The sequence below is a fragment of the Drosophila simulans genome, chromosome 2R (genome assembly GCF_016746395.2).
Source record: "Drosophila simulans strain w501 chromosome 2R, Prin_Dsim_3.1, whole genome shotgun sequence".
NCBI classification, from domain to species: Eukaryota; Metazoa; Arthropoda; class Insecta; order Diptera; family Drosophilidae; genus Drosophila; species Drosophila simulans.
In genome coordinates, this window is record NC_052521.2 from 13,488,929 (window position 1) to 13,511,373 (window position 22,445).

General features: G+C 45.2%; 2 protein-coding genes across 4 annotated transcripts; both read right to left on the reverse strand.

The window, feature by feature from the left end:
- Positions 1 to 764: 764 nt before the first annotated feature.
- On the reverse strand, positions 765 to 17,554 carry LOC6734737 (cyclic nucleotide-gated cation channel subunit A). Of its 3 annotated transcripts, XR_005543589.2 has the most exons (10): positions 16,908 to 17,554; positions 12,891 to 13,106; positions 12,079 to 12,586; positions 5,964 to 6,215; positions 5,465 to 5,627; positions 4,092 to 4,631; positions 2,177 to 2,842; positions 1,788 to 1,938; positions 1,382 to 1,713; positions 765 to 1,116 (listed from the first exon to the last, which is right to left on the reverse strand). XR_005543589.2 is itself a non-coding variant. In XM_039291810.2 (9 exons), the coding sequence occupies exons 2-9, from the start codon at positions 12,989 to 12,991 to the stop codon at positions 1,563 to 1,565; spliced, it is 2,532 nt and encodes an 843-aa protein (XP_039147744.1). In that variant the 5' UTR covers positions 12,992 to 13,106; positions 16,908 to 17,554; the 3' UTR covers positions 765 to 1,562. The 3 variants fall into 3 exon arrangements, 2 of the variants coding, with proteins under 2 accessions (XP_039147744.1, XP_039147745.1); XM_039291810.2 differs by having other exon boundaries at positions 765 to 1,713; XM_039291811.2 differs by lacking the exons at positions 12,079 to 12,586; positions 12,891 to 13,106; positions 16,908 to 17,554 and adding an exon at positions 7,242 to 7,664 and having other exon boundaries at positions 765 to 1,713.
- A 2,502-nt stretch (positions 17,555 to 20,056) lies between these two features.
- Positions 20,057 to 22,333, reverse strand: LOC6734739 (coiled-coil domain-containing protein 93). Its single transcript, XM_002081706.4, has 7 exons — positions 22,193 to 22,333; positions 21,929 to 22,137; positions 21,736 to 21,865; positions 21,380 to 21,679; positions 20,957 to 21,315; positions 20,787 to 20,900; positions 20,057 to 20,718 (listed from the first exon to the last, which is right to left on the reverse strand). Exons 1-7 carry the CDS (start codon positions 22,274 to 22,276, stop codon positions 20,130 to 20,132), a joined length of 1,785 nt encoding a protein of 594 aa, XP_002081742.1. The 5' UTR covers positions 22,277 to 22,333; the 3' UTR covers positions 20,057 to 20,129.
- Positions 22,334 to 22,445: the final 112 nt, after the last annotated feature.

Consider the following 22,445-nt stretch of genomic DNA (forward strand, 5'->3'; position numbering starts at 1 on the left):
TTCATCAGGGGCCAAACTTCGCCTACACTTATTTCCATTTTTTTTTTTTTTAAAGGCTTTGAGTGTGTTTTTCAACATTTTGTCAAAATTGATTTTTTACTGCACTTACGGCATGATGCGACCGTTTTGGGGTTCCACATGGCTCCACAGGGCTCCACATGCTTCCGTGTGCCCCATACACAGTGGGAAGCTTAGAATGCGGGCAACTTAATATTATAATATGTAATTTCAGATCCAATAAGCATTTAATATTGTCAAAAAGAAATCAATTAAATGCATTAGAATCTTCTAACAAAATATGATTTATTTAAAAATGCTTAGCAATATGTAATATTTAAGTATTGCCACATACTTCTCTGTGTAAAATCAGCCACGTAACACCTCTGCTGCCCCATTTTACCTTTTTAACACTGGCACTGGCATTGCTCATACGCCGCGTTGTACGCACAAAGAAAGGCAAGTCGCACCTAAAAAGCCAACGCGTGTCGCTGTCATTCTCCCCAATGCGTCTGCACTTATTGACTTTGTTGCTGGTTGCTGGTTCCCATTCGTTATATGTTTTTCCGAACGCCCTCGAAGATGTCATTAGAGCCAGTAAAACGAATCCTGTGAAGAGAATCCTTTGGAAAGAAACACGCGTGGCCGGAGGCTGTGGGCGATTTGCATTAAAGCGCCGCCTGGAAAAGTGTGGAAATGGGCAAAGTCTTGCGGCGGATACGAATTTCGCTGACACAAGTGCTCCGAATAATTTGACTCGATTCTCGTTTATTCTGTTGCGTTAGCTTTAGATTTACTTACACATAGACAATACATCGTACACTCAATGTCTAGGACTAATATAAAAATACATTTCATTTGTTTCTTGAATTTGTTTCCTTGTGTTTCGCGTTCTGCATTTTGTTTGGAAGCTTTGGAAGCTTGGTTGTTAACGTTTTCTTTCTTCGATTCTCGATTTGTGGTGTGCATCACCCGCGCCCATTATTCAATTATTTCAGCAATGTCCATCGGTTCTTGGTCAGTTAAGGTGAAATGTTCCTCGTCGGATCGGTCAGTTGGTTGCATCGTGGTGCGCCAAATCCATGGTCATGGTTCGGTGTGTGTAAAAATCAACCTAGCCTAGGTGTGTAAAATTGGACTATGCTTAACTTATGTACATACACTGAATCGTAGTTGGGGATAATCTGCTGCTGCTCCAATTTACCAATTTACCCCATTTACTCTTACACACGCACACACTTTTTGAGGCACATTCAGTTTTGAATCATCTAATAAATTTATAAAGTTCGCAACAAACAACTCCCTCGCACCACTTCCACACCCCAATTTCATTCCCAGCTTTATAGCTCTATAGACTAATTGTAAAAATTAAAAATTGATTTACCCGCTTTTTGTAGCCCAAAAAACTGCTGGCTGCGGGCCAAAAGGGTTATCTCCCCGCCCAGACAACTCCTGCAAGTTTAATGCATTTATCACTATTTTCCGGCCTCGGCTGGAGATATGAACTGGCGGCGGCGGGGTTAGGCAACTGGTTCGGAGCCTTTTCCAGCGCGTTTTCCGGCGACTTACAGCGTGTTCTGCTTGGCAGCATCGCTGCTCTTGGCAGTCGCGTCTGGTCGCGAACGTGGGCGCCGCTTGGGCTGCAGTGAATAGAGGCGTCCGCTGCGAGCCCGACTTTGGGGCTCACACTCCAATCGCCACGTGCCAGGGCAGCCACTGCAAAGGGGGAAGGGGGTGGGTTAAGGTTGGGGGATAAAGTTTTAGGTGCGAGGATGGCCATAGATACTCACTTCATCTCCAGCTTCGCGAGGCGCTGCTTGATCTTGGCCTGGCTGGCCGTGTACTCAGCCAGGAGGCGGGCCAGCCGCATGTTGAGGTTCTCCACCGAGAGCTCCAGCTTTTCGATGCCGCCCTCGATGCTGTCGTGTACCCTTTGCGAATCTGGAAATGGAATCGGTTGGAATTTATATTAATCTTAGGGTATCTTAAAGTTAAATAATATTTAAGCTTATGTTGAATCTTAAAAGATAAAAGTGTTTGTGATATTTTAAGATTGTGTAAACAGTGTAAACAGAATCAATCAGGAGTCTAAAGTACCTTCCATTGACATTCCATTTACATTCTGAACAACATGGCGTATACGTGATATTTGATGCATAAATGTAGCAATCGAACTTACCAGCGAATATTTGCTCATCCAGTAAGCCATCCTTGCGCAGCAGCTGGCATCCTCGCTGAGTGAGCGTGGATCTGGCCTCCGGATAGTCGGACAGGGTCTCCCACAAATCTCGTTTCGCCAGACAGAAGAGATCCGAGTAGCCCAGGGATCTCACATTGGCCGTGCGCCGATTGCCCGTCCGATTGCCCGCAATCTCGAGCACGGAAACCTCGCCGAACACCGAACCGGCGCCCAAGGTGGCCAGCACGGTGATGCCATCATCGCCGACGACGGACAGCTTGCCCCGCTTCACGATGTACATCTCCTTGCCCACGTCACCCTTGCGACAGATGTAGTCGCCGGGACTGAAGACTTGCAGCTTGAGCTTCAGCACCAGTGCCTCGAGGAGACCCGGTTCCGTGTCGTGGAAGATGCGCACCTGCTTCAGCGTGTCCATGTGCACCTGGATGGCGATCTCCGCCTTCAGCTTGTCCGGCAGGGCGGCCAGCACACGCTCCTCGTCCAGCGCACCACTTTGCGACCACGTGTAGGCGAACCAGCGGATCACCCGGGCCTCCAGTTCGTGACCCACTCGCCGGAAGGCCATGTACTGCTTGACCCCGTCCATGCGATTCTGGAACTCCACGCGGGCCACATTCATGTTGGAGATCATGGAGCCAATGTTACCTGGAAATGGGCGCAGTGTGTTAGGGAAACTTGGTTAATGAACGAGCGGAGCGGCAGCAATTCATCTTGGCCATTTCATAACCGGTTCGCCCGCCCACTTGGTACGCAGTGAAACCGAAGCTGGCCGGAGCTTCACTCATGGATTCCGGCGTGCGGATAACGTGGCACAAAGGCGACTAATGGCGGCACTTCCGGTGCCGGAGTCAAATGCACACACACACACACACATGCCCGATTCCACGAAATGGCGGAGATGCCTAGGGGCACTCAGCGAAAAACAAATCCCTAGCTTAGGATAATTTCAATCTAACTTGAATGACTTTAAGGCTCTAATGAATCGAGTCATATTTTTCACTTGCATAAATGTTTGGCATGAAAAAATAAAATAATGAGTAATATAAGGAGCTATTAAAAGCAAAATCGTCTGCTATGAACGGCTTTACTTAGGACAACAATAATGATTTGGAATTCAAAGGTACTAAGAAAGTTGTTTTGATTTAAAATAGATTTAATATTATATTGATAGAATCTACTTGAAATTCACATATCTGCTCATACTTTTGTAAGTATGTAAGGACATGCAATCTTGTCCTTCTCTTCTGAGATTTCCTGCCTAATTTCCTGGTATTATTAATCTATTTCTTCGAGTGTGCCCGTCAAATTGTCCTGTCCAAACGAACTCGGCATTCATCACAGTAAGTAAATTTGTTTGCAGAGCAAGGTCGATGGAATGAGGCAGTCAAATGATGGGGATCTGGGGAGTCTGGCAGCTGCTGGGAATGCGGGAATGTGCCTTACTCCTTGACACCGCCAGCCCATTTGGGCGGCGGTAATGGCGGCGATAAGGAGGACGACAAAAATGATAAAAAGGCACGTTTGCCAAAAAAAAAAGAAAAAAAAAAACAGAAGCAGAATGGGCGGGAGATGATGATGTGGGGGATGGCGGGTGACGGCTACAAATCAACCCGGCAAAACAAAACAAAATGGCATGGAACCACCGAAGAGGACACAACTGAAGGCGTAATGAATAATGTGGGTCGGTGGGTCGGCGAAGGTCGGGGTGTACGTGTGGGTCCTTGACGTGCGTGGCTGTAAATTAATACCCATTGATGTCACAGATGTCACTCTGGAACCAATTAAACGATCAGGCGAAATATTTGCGTAAACACGAGCAAACTGAGGGAGCCCGAAAGGGATTTTCTAGGTTATCAACCCAGTTAAATGACCCATTCCATTCATCACAACTCACCCACAATGGTGGCGAAGATTAGGACGCCGGCCAGGAAATCGGCCACCACGAACAGATACTCCACATCGTTCTCCGGCGTTGGAGTCTCGCCAATGGTGGTCAGCGTTAGCGTCGACCAGTAGAAACTATAGATGTACTGCCGCTGCAACGTATTGTTCCTCGTTCCATTCAGATTATACACCCACGAGTCCGAGCTGAAGCCAATTTCGTAGCTGATGGCGAAGTACATGCAGGCATTCCAGTGGATCAGCACCAGAATGGCCAGCACCACCTTGCAGATGCGGAAGGCATTCGGATATCCCGTGGCCGTCTCCGTTCGATCGAACCACTCCCACAGCCGATTGATCCTGAGCAGACGATTCAGACGCACTATCACGGGACACGGCAGGTACAGGCTGGAGCAGGTCTCCGGCGGCCACCAGATGTAGGCCAAGTCCGTGGGCAGCATGGACAGCACGTCCAGGTACCAGCCCTTGGTGTGGAAGTAGTGCCGGCGCAGCCGAAAGGCATCCCGCACGAGCAGACCCTGGTCCAGAAATCCTGCGGAGCATGAGAGCGGAAACAATGAGATTTACATAGTTCTATGGCTGTGAGGTGACCTAGAGATTTGCTCCGTGTGGCGACTACGGCTTTGTCTCAGTGGTTGCTTTTGGCTACGCCATGTGGCGACTGTTTTTTTTATTGCTCTTTGGATTTTAAACGCGCTGCTGGCCAGAACAGGAGTACCCTATATAAGATATCGCTGGCTTGATATCTTGATATATCTACGTGGCAGACACAAATGTTATTTCTGTTTGAAAAGCATAAATTACTGTATAGAACTGTCAAAATCATAGCAGATTATATCTTCAGATGATTCGCTTGTATTGATTTCAGTTGCCCAAGTTAGTTAGCTACCACCACCATCCGCAAAAGTTTGGGACAACTAGCTTCAACTCCTTGTAGCATGATGTAATAAATCCCCATATATCCTTCATCCTGTCACATACCCCTGCCAAGATGAGGAGCACCATGCTGGAGTAGCGTATGAAACTAAGCGGTACCAGAGCGTTTGTTGCTATTGTACAAAATGTCAAGGTTGGCTTATCCCCTGCATTTGGCAGCACGACCACACCCACAATCCAGAGCTCACAGGACTCGCCAGCATATGTGTGTGTAAGTGTGAGTATGTGTGTGTGTGTGTGTGGAATCATGGACAGAAATGGGACTCGCATGCGTGCCAAATGGCTTTGTCGACAGCATTGCTTGCTATTGTCTGAAGGCGGCTTACTGCGGGTCTCATTTGCATAGGTAAAGCGCAAAAATCTAGATCCCTCAGCGGGGAAACGGGGAAACGGGTTGGAGGGATGTGGATGTGGATGTCAGTGGCTCACCCTCGTGCATGTGGACGAGCGTATCCAGCAGATAGATAAAGTCGCACAGGTAGTCCAGCGTGTACCAAACGGCGGGAGCACTCTTATTGATCTCCCAGAAGACCGCACGTCCCACCACGAAGATGATGTTGTAAAGCACAGCCAGTGAAACGATGGCCAGCCACTAAAATAAGATGTGCATTTAAAAATAATTACTTAATATATACATTTATAATTAAAATGTCTGCAGACTAGAAATTACTAATTAAAATGTCTGGAAGGGAAATATTTCGTTGCATACACTTAGGCGAATTTAAAGTTAGTTTGGGGCTAATTCTAACCTTTACTTACTTAAAAAGAACTTATAAAACTGTAATTATATTGAACTCAAGCTATTTAATGTTTTTTTTTTTATATATTTACTATATTTTGCATGCCAACTTTCTCAATTACCTACGACTACCAGAGAAAGGAATCAAGCAATGTAACAAGTTTTTATTTGTGCCGAAGCTCCACTCACTCTGTAATGCGACTGCAGGGTGGGATCGACGGACAGTCGGTTGCACAGGACACTGGAGCCACGTATTTCGCTGGATAGCGCCGCATCCTCCATCGCCGGACAACCCTTGCCAATCTTGTCCGTGTTGGTGGTGTTGGAGAACTTCTCGAGGAACCAGTCCGGCGGTTTGGGGCGATTCCTTTTAGTCAGACGCTGGCGCAGTGCCTGCAGAGTGCGTCTTAAAGCGGAGGGTTTGCTCCGTTTGCTTGGCTCCTACACGGTGAAAAATATTTCAAAAATAAAGGTAATTACAAAATATAACATATGTTATGTAATTAAGAGGTAACATATTTTTAAGGGATATTTAGGAAAACCTATCAGTATTTGCACTATATTCTTTATTTTAAGATTCGCACAATGAACACATAAATTCTCTCTGTGTACTCGTGTGTAGTTTAAGGGCGTGACGTTCTGGCATAAGTTTGGCGAAAAGTTTCGCCGAACGTTCGCTAATTGAAGCGTTTTAGTGCTCGGGTTATGGGTATCTCTCTCTCTTTTTTTCTGGCTCTTCTTACCCTCTAACCGCATTAAAACTTGGTCAGCATCCAAGTTTGGTGCTTAAATTTTGTTATGTTATGTCTGCCAGCGGAATGACGCGGCAGTAGTATTTAAAGCCAACTGGAAAACCAATAATGTACAGATTTCATGCTGTTTGCAAAGGAAATTAATGGAATGCACTAGCACTCATAGTATTCACTAGAAATCAGTACTAAAAGTTTAGTAACTACCTTAACACTTTCACTCAACTGTCCTTAAAAACATGCAAATTGATTATAAGTTATAAAATATATCTAGTTTTTGCGATAAATTGCTTAAATATTCCTTGGTTCTTCTTGCTGTTTTTAAAGACAACTGATCGCATTGAAGGACACATCAGATAAAATGTAAAAATGCTCCCCAGGAGTGTAACTAGTCTAAACCTTCCAAGATTCCTGCGCTCCAGTTTCCCACCCACTTTCTGTGCATTAAGGGCGTGTGCTTGACAGTCTAATAAACGCTTATCAGTTGCCGGCAGCGGTTAATCCATTAAGCCATCTTTAGTTCGAGAAAAAAGGGAAAATGCGGTGGAAAGGGGATGGGAAAAGCGGGTAAAATATGACGCATACGCCTCGTTGAGCGGCGAATGGCAAATGACAATGCAATGCCACGCCCCCCGCAGCGTGTGTGTGTGTGTATGTGAGTAGGTTCGAAGGCCACATACTTATGTGCTTGTGTGTGTGTGTGAGTAGGTGGATTTACCGCATCTGTTTGCTGTCCCGTTATGGCGGATATATCCAGCGACTGCACCATGGCTTTGACTTTGAAATGTCGCATACAAATCGTGTTGCGTTCGCTGCGCTCTTTGCTCTCTTCCCTCTCACTTGCACCTTAGAACTTCCGATTTTGGCCTGCGGCAAATAACAATAACGGGCGGCAATAACGGTTAGTTTTTTTGGTCAACAGCGTCGCGCATGCGCTGCGTTGCGTCGAACGGACTTCTCAAACTGTTCACACTGCCCGCACTGATAACTGCCGCCAAAACACTCGACTTGGCCAAGGCGAAGCAGCGACGCCGGCAGCGCAGTCGCCACTGACCAAACCACGACATCCATACACAATAAAGTACAGTGAAAACTGCGTAACACGAACTGTGACGAGTGCTTGGGGAAACTGACAATTTAAGAGAATCGTTTTTAGACGAATTTTTTTTTATTCAAAATATTTATGATTGAAGTGCGAGCAAAGTAATAAGTTCGTGTTGCGCATGTCCCACTGTACCGCACAATAGTTAAAAGCGTGTGGCTTGTTTGCTAGCTGGCGTTGTCAATTCAATTCGGAATGCTGTTTTGCAATTTTCTTAATTTGCATCGCCGCTCATCGCGCTGCCGCGTTTTAATTAATTAACTTGCACCGTCGACGCCGCGGATGAAGTTGAAATCTCAAGTGACTTTGGTCCTTCAGCTGCTTCAGCTGTATATATCCAACTGAATCGACAAGATTGATGATGCCGGCCGGCGTTTGTCGTTTTTTGGTCTAAACGCTTTTTAATTGGCCATGGCAACGCGGTTTCAATTAGGCTGATAGGCGACGCATTGCTCCTACCGTTGGCCATAAATTAATTGCAATTAATTTGACGGATAGCCGGTGCGTTAGATCGTTTAGTTCTGCTGATAGCCAGTCGATAGTTTTGATTTTCAATGAGCTCATCATCAGCAGATTGCGATTCGCCAGTTGCAAGGTTATGCACAAAATTCGAACGGCTTTTCGGCGTATTTATTTATTTATATATTATTTTTTTTTTACTTTTCGCTTGTACTTGAAATCGAAACACTGAACCAGCGAAGCAGCATTGGCATTATCATCCAACCATCGCCCTGATTGGCATTCATGTGGCATGGCGCCGCGTGGAACTCACAATAAATTTCCATAATTGCAAGTCCGTTAGGCCGAAATCTCCCATTCCACTGGCATTTAACACCTGACCAGGTAGCTGCTCTCCACGCTAAGCAAATCAAACGTTTATGACACGCGCCACGGCGTTTTATGCTCGGCCCATATGAGCATTACTTAGCCAAGGTGTTGCACCATAAAAATCGAGTTGGAAACGACCAAATAGCTGACCCGTAATCGAGGAAATCAAGCTGCAGTGTTGTAAAACGTGTGTTATTAAAGGGTAACCCCTCCTTTGGGAGTTACTTTTAAAGGAAATTTTACTGGAAAAAAGCTTTTTGATGGGTTTTAGCCACTATATCACTTGTAAGGCAACTTTCCACTTAAGATCTGCATTTAAGTGTTTAGAGGGTTTCAGTTCCTAAGCTTGTTGCTATCAAATTTCTTGATTAGCTTATGTTCTTACGAAATCCAATCGTTAGTGTTCTTTCCACTAAACTAAAAGCAAACGTTTTGTAGTTATTTCCGGGGATAAAATGGTTGAAATTCAATACGCGTTGGGATGAACAACAGCAAATCGATATCTTATCACTTGATGGATTCAATGGTCTTAACCCCATTGCTTTTTTCGAAACCCGTGCACTTTATCACCACTAGTTTGTTATTGATACAGCCGTTAGTTGTATATTTGTTCATATTGATTGTGATTTCGATGGGATCGTGGGAAATTATGCAAATTGCGGCGCAGATTGGATGACGATGACCATAAGCTGGCAAACGATAACAACAGGGTCCGTTTAATAAACTGACTAATGCTGGCCAAAATGTGTAATCCGTTGTCCTGATTGTTGTGTTTTAGCCTCAAAAGTTAGATGAGGGGAATCGGAGTGACCCTTATCAACATGGAAACCCAATTGTCGTTGTTGTGTTTTCTTTGCTTTTTTATTTCGTTATTGCCGCCTTAATTTTTTAGCCTTGTTTTTGGATTGTTTACCGAACGCATTAGTTGACGAGCATTGTTTCTGTTTTTTTATTTTGTCTTTACTAAATTTATTTATTGCAAAGCTACTGCCTGCGAGCTGAGCTGCCGCCTGCGAACGCGTTTTTTTCGTAACTGCCGATGGCGCAAAAAATTTGACTAAGCGGAAAGTCCGCAGACAGACCGCACTTTCGCTGTTTGTTCTCGCTCCTTTCTCCTTTCTCCGCTCACCATTTGCCCTTCTCCACCCCCCGTTTCCCTGACTTTATCCATTTCCCATCCCGCCCGCACTTTCTCCGATTGCCATCATCATCGTGTTGAGTGTCCTGCCGCCTTCTCAAATTGCACAGCAACAAAGACAATCGAGCCAACATCGACACTGACAGAAAAATCGTTGACTTATGTAGTAATTAATATATTTATAGTTTAGGCGAACGAAAAGATACTCATTTAGTTGCCTGCCTTAATATTTAAATCTTATTTAAAATTTATTCATTTTAATATTAAGTATTCGTATTTCTTTTTTTATTGAAGTTGAAGTACATATATGTTTTGCTTCCTTTTTGTCTGCGAACTGAAAGAACTGCTTTCCGTTCAGCCATTTCGCGCAGTGTATGTACGCAGGTATGGCCAGGCAAATAGAGTTCATTAATCGGTTTAATGGCACGACTGGATGACTGAATGACTGGACGAACCAGCTGACAAGGATACACAGCGCCGCTCCATCGGGGCTGTTCAACTCGAGGACTTGTAACTATTTTGGATTGGCACGAGACTTGCCATATTTTCAATGCCAATTCTATAAAGTTTTGCCCCCCCGCCCCCTGCCAGCCCAATTTTTGAGTAATGGACGTTTATATAATGACTATGCCAGCAGTTTGGGGTTTCCTTTAGCTTTTCCTCAGCTGTTTGTGCTGCTTTTTGTGCCGCTGCTGCTGGACAAACACTCGGAACACACCTCAAAAGCATTAACAACAAGCGACCAAGCCAATATTTGGACGCCATGGCCATCGCCATCGACATTGTCAACCACAACGATATGCGGGCATGGAATGAAAGTGGAAAAGTCCGGGAAATGGAGGGCAGACTAGGGGGGTTTTGGGGGGTTGGGGCTTTTCGAGGGCCTTTCATTTGTATTTATTTCATTGCGTTTTTCTTTCGGTACTGGCATTGGTATTGCTGTTGCTCTTGCCATTTATGAAATGACATTGAAACAGTGCTGTGTTGCTGGTTTTTTCTGCCCTCGGTTTCATTCACTTTGAGCGGAGGCGAAAGGAACTCTCGAGTTCGAGTCTCTTATCTATCAAATTGGTTGTCGCCCTTGGCGCTCCGCTTCCCCTCCATTTGCACCACTAGTGGGTGCTCCAGCTGGCCAGCAACTGTCGATGGCGGAGGATGAGTTCCCCCCAACATACCGGCTAAGCGCACCCAACTCCCCTGACCGAAATACACACTCACTTATTTATAGCCCTGCGGGTCGGAATAAGTCTGGTTTCCTTCTCTCTTTGCTTTTTATAAGGAAACCTAAGTAATGCAATTATCCTCGACAGGACATGAGAGATCTCCGACTTGCTGATGAGGATGAGGATTGCAGAGGAAGCGAGAAGTGCAGCAAAACTTAAGAGAGAGAGAGTGGATTTGAAAGGCGAGAGTTGGAGCTAGTTGGAGATTAAAGATACGGAAGTCAAAGGACACCAGCTCAGCTGCTTGTTGTTCCAAAAGCTTTGCATTTCAAAGTGGAAAATGGAAATGCCTATTAGGAATTTGCATAAAGCTGCTCTAATAATATTTATCAGTTGTGACAGCTTGATTGAGATAATGCCTTCATTTTGAGCCAACTTTATATCAACTAAAATTTGTTTTGCCTTATTAAATATTCAATTCCAACGCAGAGAGCACTTAATTAAATTTAAAATGTTTTAAAAATGCTTAAAAAAATGCTTTGAAACCATTAAAAAGAACAATGAACTTTGCTAAATTAAACCACACAAATCTTATCACTCCAAGCTCTGTTTAGACCACAAAATGAATACCCCAACTCCATATAAAGCCTCCCTTCGTTTTTTGTTGTGCGTATTTCAAGTCGATTGACACGTGCTAATAAAAATTTCTGCGGGTAGCCAAAAATGGCATTCATTCAGCTGGTTGGGGGGCCCAAGGGTTTATTGGGGCGATGGCACGGCTACGTGACAATAGAGGAAGTAATTAAAACGCGATTTACGGCAAGGTCAAGTTTATGAAGGTCCGCCCAGTTCATTTGCATTTGTCTGGAGCGGAATAGAATGGCCTGGAATGGCCAAGTCTGCGGGGAGCTATGCCCGCAGCTCGGAAAAAAACTGGGCCAATTCCGCCTCCAGAGGACGGGGCGTCAATCAATTAGAGCAATTACTTAATTTCATTTCCACATAATTGAAATGTGGCCAGGGACAGCGGAGACAGCACGGCCAGAGCATAATGTATCAGTTATTGGCCATAGTTTATCGGCGAGCGTATCAAATTTGTATCAAATTACGCATACGCCACGTTGGCCGCGCAGGCAAATTGATTTGCAGACGCGCGACTATCGCTTTATTATATTTGTAATGAATATTTTAATATCCTTATTGCAAAGAGTACTTTATTTTCACAGTAATGTGAAATGGCTTTTAAAAAACTAAAGGGATATCCCCTGCTCTAAATGAACTCATCTGCTGATAAGTCTAGTTGGCCACCGTTTAGCAAACTCACCTGTATCAGCTTCCTGCCATTTTCCACATAACTGGAATCGCTGGCATTTGGCTGGTAGTGCTGTTTTTGCTGCGTGCCGTGGTCAGCGCGTGCAATGGCCTCCTCCGGGTTATCCTCGCAAACGGAAGCACCGAACTCATCCTCGTCATCCTCATCGTCGTCGACGTCGTCGTCGTCGTCCTCCTCCTCGTCCTCATCCTCCTCGGCTCCTCCACCTGGCTGGCGATGAATCCCCTGGCGATATTTCCGCTGCCAACTGCGACGCGGATAGTGCAGGTGGTGCACCTCGCCATCCACTGCCATCGGAATCGAGGTGGCCGCCTGCTCCACCGTTATTGTTGCCGTGGGCGCGAAGGGTGCGAACAGACCGCCACTAATCTCCTCCAGCGGCGGAGGTGCCACGCCCATCGTCGCCTGGTGGGAGCCGCAGGGCAGCTGCAGCTGGGCGGGCGCCGAGGAGGCGGGGCCCACTAATCGGGTGGTGCGGTACATGGGACGGTTGGAGAGGCTAATAGGGATAAGTGTCGAGTAAAATTAGATGAAATGTCGTTTAACAATAGTAAAAGCTTACTGCATTCGAGGAGGGGAATAAATGAAAACGTACTAAGTATCGAAATAAAGTAGTTCCTAGAAGCATCTTTGAATAGTATCTACTCTAAATGTTTAACTATGCTAATGCTATAGGTTCTCAGAATGTATTTCATAAAAGAAAGCAGTAGTTTTAAAGTAAGGTATCGAATTTGTAGGTAACATGTTTTCAATGAATATAGAATTCTCCCAGAATAGTTCCTTGCAAATGGAATCCCACTTACTTGTAGCCATATTTTGGGGACTCGGTTTCGGGGCGTCGCCGGTTGGACATCATCGTGTTGACCCGATCTCCGCGGGCGGCAGCCATCATGTAGGTCCACATAGCTGGCTTGGAGCGACGTCTGGACTTGGGATGGATGGGAATGCAGCTACGCAAGGCACGAGCCCATCACTACCATCATCACGACGAGCAGCGGACGCGGAGGAAGTGGTGGATTCTGCAAGGAGGACAGAGGAGGAGGAGTTCAACTTTTGCACTCATATCCGGCCGAGAATTTAAGTTGTTTTTGTGGCCCCAGTGCCTAAACGCCCACTTGGCGGCAATTGTGGTCTGGCCACGCCCACTCCAGCTGGAAAAATGCCCAAGGCAGCACCTCCGGGGACCGGAGCAGTCATAAATGTTTCTTTCTGCACGGCCATAAAACACTTGGAGAGACGTTAACATAAATGCCAGCCGCTTAGTGGCCAAGAGGAGGAGGAGGAGGAGAAGGAGGAGGAGCAGCAGTCGGAGTCGGATTCTGGGCTTCGGGGGCTGTGCCTCTGGGATGTCTGCCGTGCTGCAGTAATTAAGCAATTAAATGCAAAATTGTTGGCTTACGAAACACACAGCCTGTGGTTCCCAATTTCAACATTGCCCCTCGAGATAGGCAACAGAAATTTTTCAATGGACGCCTCCTGCTCGTAGCTTATGTGGAAAAGTTGCAGAGCAAGGATTTGGTAAGCGGCAAGGATATAGGATTGCGTGGCAAAGCTGGTTGATGCATAAAACTTTATCCGCAGGTAATCAGAGAGGAGCCCTAAATGCTGATGGGCAATGCTTAAGGAACTACTTGTTTAACACATTTTAAATACTCAAGGGACTCGTGTGCTGCTGGCTGTTTTTTTTGTTCTGGAAAACTTTCGACCCTTTGGGAAACCCATTCAATATGGGCAACTTTTTGAATTAGTTGCGTAAAGTATGAATTTGAAACAGTACTTAGGTATGTACTCAGTTCACATGCAAGTTGGGAATAAATTGGGGAAACCCTGGCTTAATTATGTTCATGACGTTTAAATAAACAGCTTTTTGAAACTACATAAATTTACTAAAATTAAAACAAATTTAACATGTGTAAAGTAAAAAGTAAATTGAAATATTGCTCATTTTTATACATAAAATATGTTTTCAAATCAACTCTCCAAACATTAAAAGATGCATTTAAAGTCCCCAGTAACTACTTTTCTAGGAAAAACTTAAATCTGTTTCGTAGAAAATCGAATCCAAATACGAATCAAGCTGAATGTCTTAGCACCAAACTCGTGGCACTTCAACTAGTGTTAATTGAGAAGCTGCAAGGATTCAAAGGACAGCAGCAGCAGCTGTCCAAGTAAAGAAAGTTCTCACTCGGCAAACGAAGGCAAATAAATAAGAATAAAAGGAATTCCGTTTAAAGGCGAGCTAATGATGCGCAAATGATAAATACTAGCGAGATTTTCAACATTTGCGGATAAACTGCAGCTGTGAGTCACGAAAAGATGAAAAAAATCGAATGAGGGTTTTTCGCACTGAATATGGAAATGGAAATTCAAACGCGACTGCGACTGCAAATGAAAATGCAAATGCAAATGCAATGGCTGATAATCAAAACGAGCGCAAAAACGTAGCGGCAATGCGAACATTTTTTTTATGTAATTTCCAGTCGAGTGGCTGCCACAAAGAAGGTATGTATCCACATGGACATAGACAAGCTGCACTTGATCCTTTGTCCTTTTCCTTTGTCTGGCATTACGGAGCGCTTACTGTCGCGTGATTTTATGTCATAGATTATCTGCGAGCTGCACGCTCCTCCAGCCAAGCATTCAATTTTAAGTGCAATTTTGGTTTTTGGCCAGCACAAGTGGCATCCTTCGATGAGTCAGAGGGGTAGGAGTGTCCCAGTGTCTTTGACCGCCAGTTTGGTGGTCCATTGTCTCGAATTTGACTCTAGCCAAAAGGGATTCAAATAGCACAAGTACTTTGTACCGTGGCAGCTAGCTACCCAACCGGGCTGCATCGATTTTTAGCCATGAAATCAAAGTAAATCCATTTATCAACTTCAGCTGCAAACAATTTTTCGTGCAGATAAGAATTGACTTTGATAAAATGTGGCTGGAAAGCCACTTTAGATGTTTGCATCTTCCTTTCGCTCCTCTGCCAGCGAATCGAATGTGGCAGGATGAAGGGGGCATCTCGTCCTGCAGCAAAATATCTCGGCAATTAACCCATGAACCTCAAAGTCAAACGCAACCGCATTGGCAGCAACTTCAAAATTAGGCAAACTTTTCGTCCTGCCCCTGGCATAATTTTCCCCGATCTCCGACTCCTCCAAGGGATAAATTGCTAACGAGCCATAAATTTCGCCTACTGTGTGTGCACACGGAAAAAAAAAAACGCATAAAAGTATTTTACAACCAAATTAATTGTTATCAAAACAGATTGAGCGCGAAGTTTAATCACAAAAAAGGTCATTAAGTTTATAAAGTACTAAATAAAAATCATAAGTATGTTTTATTTACTTTTGGCATTAATTCATTTAAGAGCAATCAATATAGAATTAAGGTTTTTTCTATTAAATACATAAGACATAAATGCGTTTTTTGGAATTTTGAGTACTTTGAAGGCTCTACCCATTTTCCACATTTCCAATCCAAATTTCCAACCAATTTGTACCATTTCTCCCTCTGCATCGATGTGTCTTATTCGAAATGATTTAGTGGCACCATGGGGGCGAGTAAAGCGAAACTGGGAGAACGTGTGAAGTTTACGCCCCATGGAATCGTGGGCACTCGCCCCCGGCTCCCCTGGCGCAGGATTATGATATTGTCCGAGTGGCTGGAGACGAGGATGCAAGGGACCAAGAGCCCTAAATAAGTAAACACATGTCCATATTGAAAACAAATTTCGCTGCGTCCCTCTTCTGTCCATTTCCGCCTGTCAGCTGGGGGGATCAATTAGAAAAGGAGCTTCCCACAGAGCACAAAAAAAAAAAAAAAACAGAATAAAAATGTTTATTCAATATGTATAGCGAAGCGGTGCTCCCACTCCGAACACTTAGTGCTGTATTATATATTGTACACCCCCTGTTTGCCATTCGCCAGCTAGCTGAGTTTAATCCTCTCAGACGCATCACGTATACGCCATGTGGCTGCGGCAAGGGGAGCATTTCAAGTTCAATCAAAACGATGGGGCAATCCGAAAGGAGGAGCACAGAACGGAACGGAACAGTATAGAAAATAAAAAACCAAGTTGAAAGAAATGTTCTAAAACAGGATGTAGACGCACGCACACAGATACAGATACATACACTCAATGTACGCGATGCACAAAATATGCTAATGTCAATTATTTTGTGCGTAATTTGCTTTTCATGCTTCGACGGGAAATGTGTAACTGGCGCCTCATTATGAATATTCATTTCCCGCATACAAGTGCTCCTCCCATCCTGCAGAGGCACCTCCACATCCACAGGATCAACCAAATCCGCAAGCAAAGCCCCTTTGTTCGCTAATCATTCCCGCAACCATCGACTTATCTAATCTGTTTTGGTGGTTTTGCTGCCATGATGATAAGTGTTCCAAGTGGGGGGTGAGCAGAGGGGGCTATGGAGTGGCTGGCGGGGCGGGGGGCACAGGTGGACCTGGCACCATCCCGAAAAGGTGAGGTGACTTCAATTAACATTCGTGCACGTAAAGGCAATAACGCAAATGGATTCGGGCTTTGTTTAATAAAATGTGATATTTATGGAGTTTACTGCTCCTCTCGAAGCACCTCCCTCCCCACCAATAGCTGCTCCTCCCCCGTGGATGCCAATTAATATGGCACCAAGTTCGTTATTAATTCGCCGCTCTGTGTGTGTCCTATGGCTGTAGTTAACAATTAGGCAGACCGATATCAGTATCGGAATGGGCATGGAAATCACGCATACGCCGTGTGGTGATGTGATGTGGCTTGGATTGGAGTTCGGTAATTGTGATTACAGCCTGTTGCCCGTCGGCTGTACCTTTTCTATCCTGGCTGGTATGGGTGTTCTCCGCTCTGCCGCGAGTGGATCCTGCTAATCCTGGACCCTGTCAGCTGGGGAGTTGATGCGTAATCCTATTAGCAAACGCTTGGCGTCGCCTTTTGAGTCGAGTCTCCTTACTTTTTGCACACTTGTGTTGGCATTGGATTATTTAAGAATGCGTGCAGTAATTTCAACATGAAATTTGAATATTTTTTACGCCTCGCGACTTCACAAAACACCGCACGGCAGAGGAGGAACAACGCACAGAAAACTTGGGGGAGGACTCGAAATGACAGGCATTTACATTTGTTGCTGCCTGCTGCGATATCCTTTTTTTATACGATTATTATTATTTTTACTTTTTTTACTTTGCACTTTTTTTATTGAATTAAAATTCAAATCAAATGTGACGGCTGTCCCTTTTCGGTTCGGTGTGCCACGATTTGAATGGTGCCGTAGCCGCGCACGGGATCTCGAGAGGATTTCGTGTTCTATCCTATGTGCTTGGGGATCTCGACGGAGGAGTCCGCGCCGTGTACGTTCGCTAGCCCGGTTGGCGGCGCAATGAGAGCTCCGGAAACTGAAAACAGAAACAGAAGCACAACCAGAACGAGAAAACGAGTACGAGAACCAGAGGCGACCACTGAAACTGAAGCTGCTGGCAGCCGAGTCCGCGTCCGTCTGCTTTTCATTCATGAGTGTGCTGCCTTCGGGTCGGATGAGCTTTTCCCGCATAAAAGCTCAACGCTCCATGCTCCACGCGCCACGGAAGCTGGCCAACCTGTTGAATATGTCCTGGGTGGCCAGCAGGACGCCAACTGGCCGGCATCCTGGCCAGAGTTTCGCAGAGACGACTGTTGCCAGGCCCGTGGGGCCCGTGAAACATAAATTAATTAAATCAATGCTCCGATGCTCGTTTCGGTTGATCATGTGACACATTGACAAATTGAGGGTCGTGGGTGATGCGGGAATGGGCTCTTCTGGGGTCAGGGTCATTGATTCCTAGTGCCGTTTTGGGTTTCGGCCCCGGAGCTAGCTTAGTTCATTTGCTGAAGTTGATTAATGCATGCAGTGCTCGCTTTTTGTTCTGCCGTGATTTAAACTTGTCTGCCACACATGTTGTCCTCCAAGCAGAAGGATGCAGCCATGTGGATGGGGCACTTTCTTTGTTGACACTATATGTAGGTGCACTGACATCTGACCAAATCGAACACAACTAATTCGGCACGATTATTCACATGCCACAGAAATTAGATTAAACTTGGCCAGAACATTATTTGGTTGAGCTTGCCCCATTGGCTTGCTCCCCTCACTTTCTTGGATGAAATGGGGGGATAAAGTTTTTGCTCGAACATCTGTGGATTCACAGTTTATTGCATTTGGTGTTATTACACTCAGCGAATTCTTGGGTGGGCAGGTTAGAGATATCTAAAATGTTTAATATCAAGTAATGCTTTGAAAACTGGATGATTTAACTTGGATGTTCTCCAATTTAAAAATTGTATAGGAGCTCATTTTAAGTATTAACACTCTTAAATATGAAAAATATTGGGAAATAATCTTAGAACTTTTAGAAAAGTTTTTATTGAAATACGAACTTTATAACAGATCGAAGTTTTAATTTTAATAAGTACAAGAAAGTTAAGCTATAACAAATTCCTTCAATATTTCCAACTACTCTTTCCAATAGTTCTATTATAAAACTGAAATTTCGAAAGTTTTTCCAAGTGTACGCTGAAGAGTCTGCAAGGAGCAAATAGTAAGGAAAGTTCATTGTTTGAGCCCAAAGTTCAATAGTTCGAGTCGCAAGTTCACTCACCAAACAAGATGGCAGAGGCCAACAAGTGGCATCGGGATTTCCAAGATGACAGGATGTTGGGATGTCGGGCTGCTGGGAATCGAAATCCGGCGACACTGACAGCTGCATATACATTTTAATCCCTCGATTTCGCCGAAAAAGTACTCCATGTTCGATGGAACTACATATTTAGGTGCCTGGGGTCGCTACAATGACTCTCGCATTCACAATTTCCAGTAATTTGTTATTCAAACACATTGCGAATCGATTATCCGCTTGGCATGCTCCCTCCAATCGAGCAAATATGCTGATTGACTTTTGTCAAGGCTCATGTGCGTGGCCCCTTTGTCGCATCCCCAATCAATCCCCATTCGATCCCATTTCCATTCCCATGCAGCCTTTGTGTGCTGCAGGGGCGCAAATGCCAAAGCAAATACAAATGAGGAAACGCGGGATACGGGGACATGGGCTTTCATTTTTATCCAGAGTCGGGGAATCCCAACCTACGAACCACCCAACCCACCAGCACCCACTTTACACATATTTATACTGGCTATATAGTAGATGGGCGGAATGCCTGACTGGCTCTATATGGGTCTGTTTCCAGTTCGATAAGGCCGATTTGGTCGTGGAATGAGCAGGCATTGGCAGCCGGGAGCAGAGTTCTCATAAACTTAGTTGTGAAATGTCTGTCAAGGACTGCGGTTTAACCTTTGCCGAAGGTCTAGCGCTTTAAGTATTTGTCATACGGTGCAAATTCATCTTGGCCAAATGGACGAAGGCTGAGTGGACGAATGGAGACAGGAAGTGGGCCGCAATTCCAACGCTTTTTTCATGCTCATGCTGATGCTACCCGTCTCAATGTCACTTGTTGAATGGAATTGATTGCCACGCAATAAAATGTAATTGCATTGGCTCAGCTTGAATTCAATGTTAAGGTGCAAGGACATTAATTAACCGCAAGCAGCAGCTGCAGTCCCCTGGACCATGGGGATCCTGAAGTGGCTCTGATTGCTCGGCATGCCACTAAGCGGGCCGCATATTAATTAGAGCACCAAATGGAATGGAATATAGTGTGCTGGCGGCAGCAACGCAAATATGCAAATTTCTCTAGGTGCCAGTGGGAGTACCATGTGCATGCGCTATATGGAAATAAACTGCTGACCCAGCGCACTGACAGGAATTCCATAAATACTCGAATATGTTGGAACGTGAAATATATGAGAGTCAAAAGAGAGCTAAAGGTCGAACTTGAGCTTGACAAATGTGCGCACTTGAATCGAGCTCGAAGGAAATCCTTGGCTAACCTTAGATTGCTTGATTGGATTCCCGGATAATTGCACGGCTATTTGGAGCGTTATAATTTATTGAACGAATTCGCTAAGAGTGTTTCGTGTTTAGTAATCAATAGTTAAAACGGGCTAGGACTGGGTCCTGCCCCTAATTGACCTGAGCTGCAGTTGCAGCTGCTCGCAGCGCTGGCACTCGCGGGTTAGCTGCTTGACAGCCAGAGCATACTGGCGCTGCAGTTCCAGCAGCGACTGCAGCTCCTCGTTCAGCTCGTCGCGTCGCATCCGCTCCTCGTTGTACTTGTGACGCACCTTGTCCTGGGCACTCTTTACGCCGTCCACGATGGACTCGAACTGCCGGATAAAGTCCTCGCGACCGTGCGGACTCATCATGCCCTCGTTGTACGCTTCGCAGATGGAGTTCAGGAGGGCCAGTTCCTTTTCCATGTAGCGCTTTTTGTCGTTGAGTGTGTTGTACAGGGTGTAATATTGCTTGGTCTCCAGATGCTTGCCGCTCATCTCGTTGTGCAGTTCGTGGAAGCGTCGCTGGTATTGGGCCAGCTCTGTGCGATCAGGAATGGCATCAAGTTTTCGTTCAATGGCCAAAATTCCGCGATTTCTTTTGGCCAATTGCAGGCGCAACTCCTTCAGACGTTGCTCCTCACCGGCCAATGCCGCAGCTTGTGCTTCCGCGTCTTGGGCACTAAATGCTTCCAGGTCGCTTTGAAAAACAAGAGAATAATAATTAGTTATATATAATTAGTTGTTACGTAAATATTGCTAACTTACTCGATTTGCAGCTGTAGGTTGGCCAAATCGGTGCGACAGGATTCCTTGAATTCCGCCTCGCTTTTTTTCAGCTCTTCATGTTGTTGGAGCAAACTTTGTATTTTTTCGAGGAGCCTTAAAATAAAAATTTAATTAAAAGACTGTACTATATCTTGTTGTAATCAACTCACTTTGGATCGGCTTTATCCTGTGTATCTTTGTGTGCTTTGAGCTCAGTATTTAAGGTATTCAATTGGTCCTCCACTTCCTTGGTCTTTTGTTTCTGCTCATTTTCTGCATCTTGCAGCTGTTCGTTTTCTTTGCAGTAACGTCTAATCTTATGTTCCAGAGCAATTTTGGCCGCCTCGAGACGTTTTTGTTGGTTTTGTGATTTCAACTCTTGGGCATCCGTCTCCATTTCCAGCTTGAACTCAGCATAGTGCTGTTGAAGCTCTTGCCGTGCTGTAGGATCGAGATCAATGCGCTTTTGAGTGCCCGTTGGGTCATCTTTGATGAGGGATAAGCTGCGAAGATACTCCTCCAGATCGAGCTGGAAAATTAAGAATGCTTTTACATATATATATGTATATTGCGCACCTTAAACTAAGACCCACCTCATCTTTTTCTCCAGGACCCCGTTCCGCCTTTTTTTCAGCGCTGCGTTTAAAGGTCGGACCTGGATCTCCGTATTCCAAGAGAGTAAGACGCACCTTGGACACATCATCATCACCAGGAGCTTCTTGGCGTTCGTACAGCCTCCTAGGGCCGTACAGATCCTGTATAGCCTTAATGTTTGTGGAGGCCAGGCGTATTTTAGTGAGATTGTCCTTGTCGCTTTTGTACTGATAGTGATTATGGAACTGGCCGATGGCAAATCTCTTCAAGCGCTGCCCACGCTCCGCTCGGTTTTCCACCTAAATAAGGAGTTTCCATTATATCGTACGAAGTGTACATTATTCCGACTACTCACAGAGGTCTTAACTAGCCACTGGATGACGGGATGTATGGCCAGGAATTCCAGACCCTGCACTTGATGGGGTTCCAGGCTGTGTGGGCACTTCATGTCAATCAGAACGGCTACGATCTTCTCCACCAAGGCACTGTAGATATGGGGACATATAAATATTGATATGCTTAATTAAGCTAACAATGAAATACATTACATCTTCTGCCCAATGGAGAGGCTCTCATGGAACAGGAGGTCCACGTCCACATCGTAGTCGCAGCACTCGATGCACCAGGTCATACCGCCCACAACCTTATCGAATGCGGATAAGCCCTTGATGCGGGCACGATAATATCCGGCTGCCACTAGAATGTCGAAGGTGTCCTGCTCCTTTGCCGTGGCATCCGAGTCCTCGCGACGCTCCACCTGCAATGGAAATCAAATTGAGCTGGGGATTCCCGGCAGGATGTGATGCACTCACCTGAACTTCACGCCCATCCTCGTCGTAGCGGGTGCCCAACTTGACATTTGGCAGGATCTTTGAGAATACATCGCGGTTAGCCATGAACAATCACAATTACATGCTATTAAAGGCCCGGAAGCTATTGCTTATCTTACAAAGTCGGGAAAACACAAAAATTGGCAAGCGACACAAAAATTGTCAACAACATTGGCTAAATTGTGTGATTTTTGGGCAATTACCTTGCGTTCACACCAATCGCTCCATTTGAATT

Coding starts and splice junctions, on each gene's coding strand:
- LOC6734737 (XM_039291810.2), bottom strand. CDS start 12,991: ATGTGGACCTACATGATGGCTGCCGCCCGCGGAGATCGGGTCAACACG. Junction 1,939..2,176: donor GGATGAGCAAATATTCGCTG/GTAAGTTCGATT, acceptor TTCCATTTCCAG/ATTCGCAAAGGGTACACGAC. Junction 1,714..1,787: donor CTCGCGAAGCTGGAGATGAA/GTGAGTATCTAT, acceptor CCCCCTTTGCAG/TGGCTGCCCTGGCACGTGGC.
- LOC6734739 (XM_002081706.4), bottom strand. CDS start 22,276: ATGGCTAACCGCGATGTATTCTCAAAGATCCTGCCAAATGTCAAGTTG. Junction 21,866..21,928: donor CTCTCCATTGGGCAGAAGAT/GTAATGTATTTC, acceptor CCATATCTACAG/TGCCTTGGTGGAGAAGATCG. Junction 21,680..21,735: donor AGTGGCTAGTTAAGACCTCT/GTGAGTAGTCGG, acceptor CTCCTTATTTAG/GTGGAAAACCGAGCGGAGCG.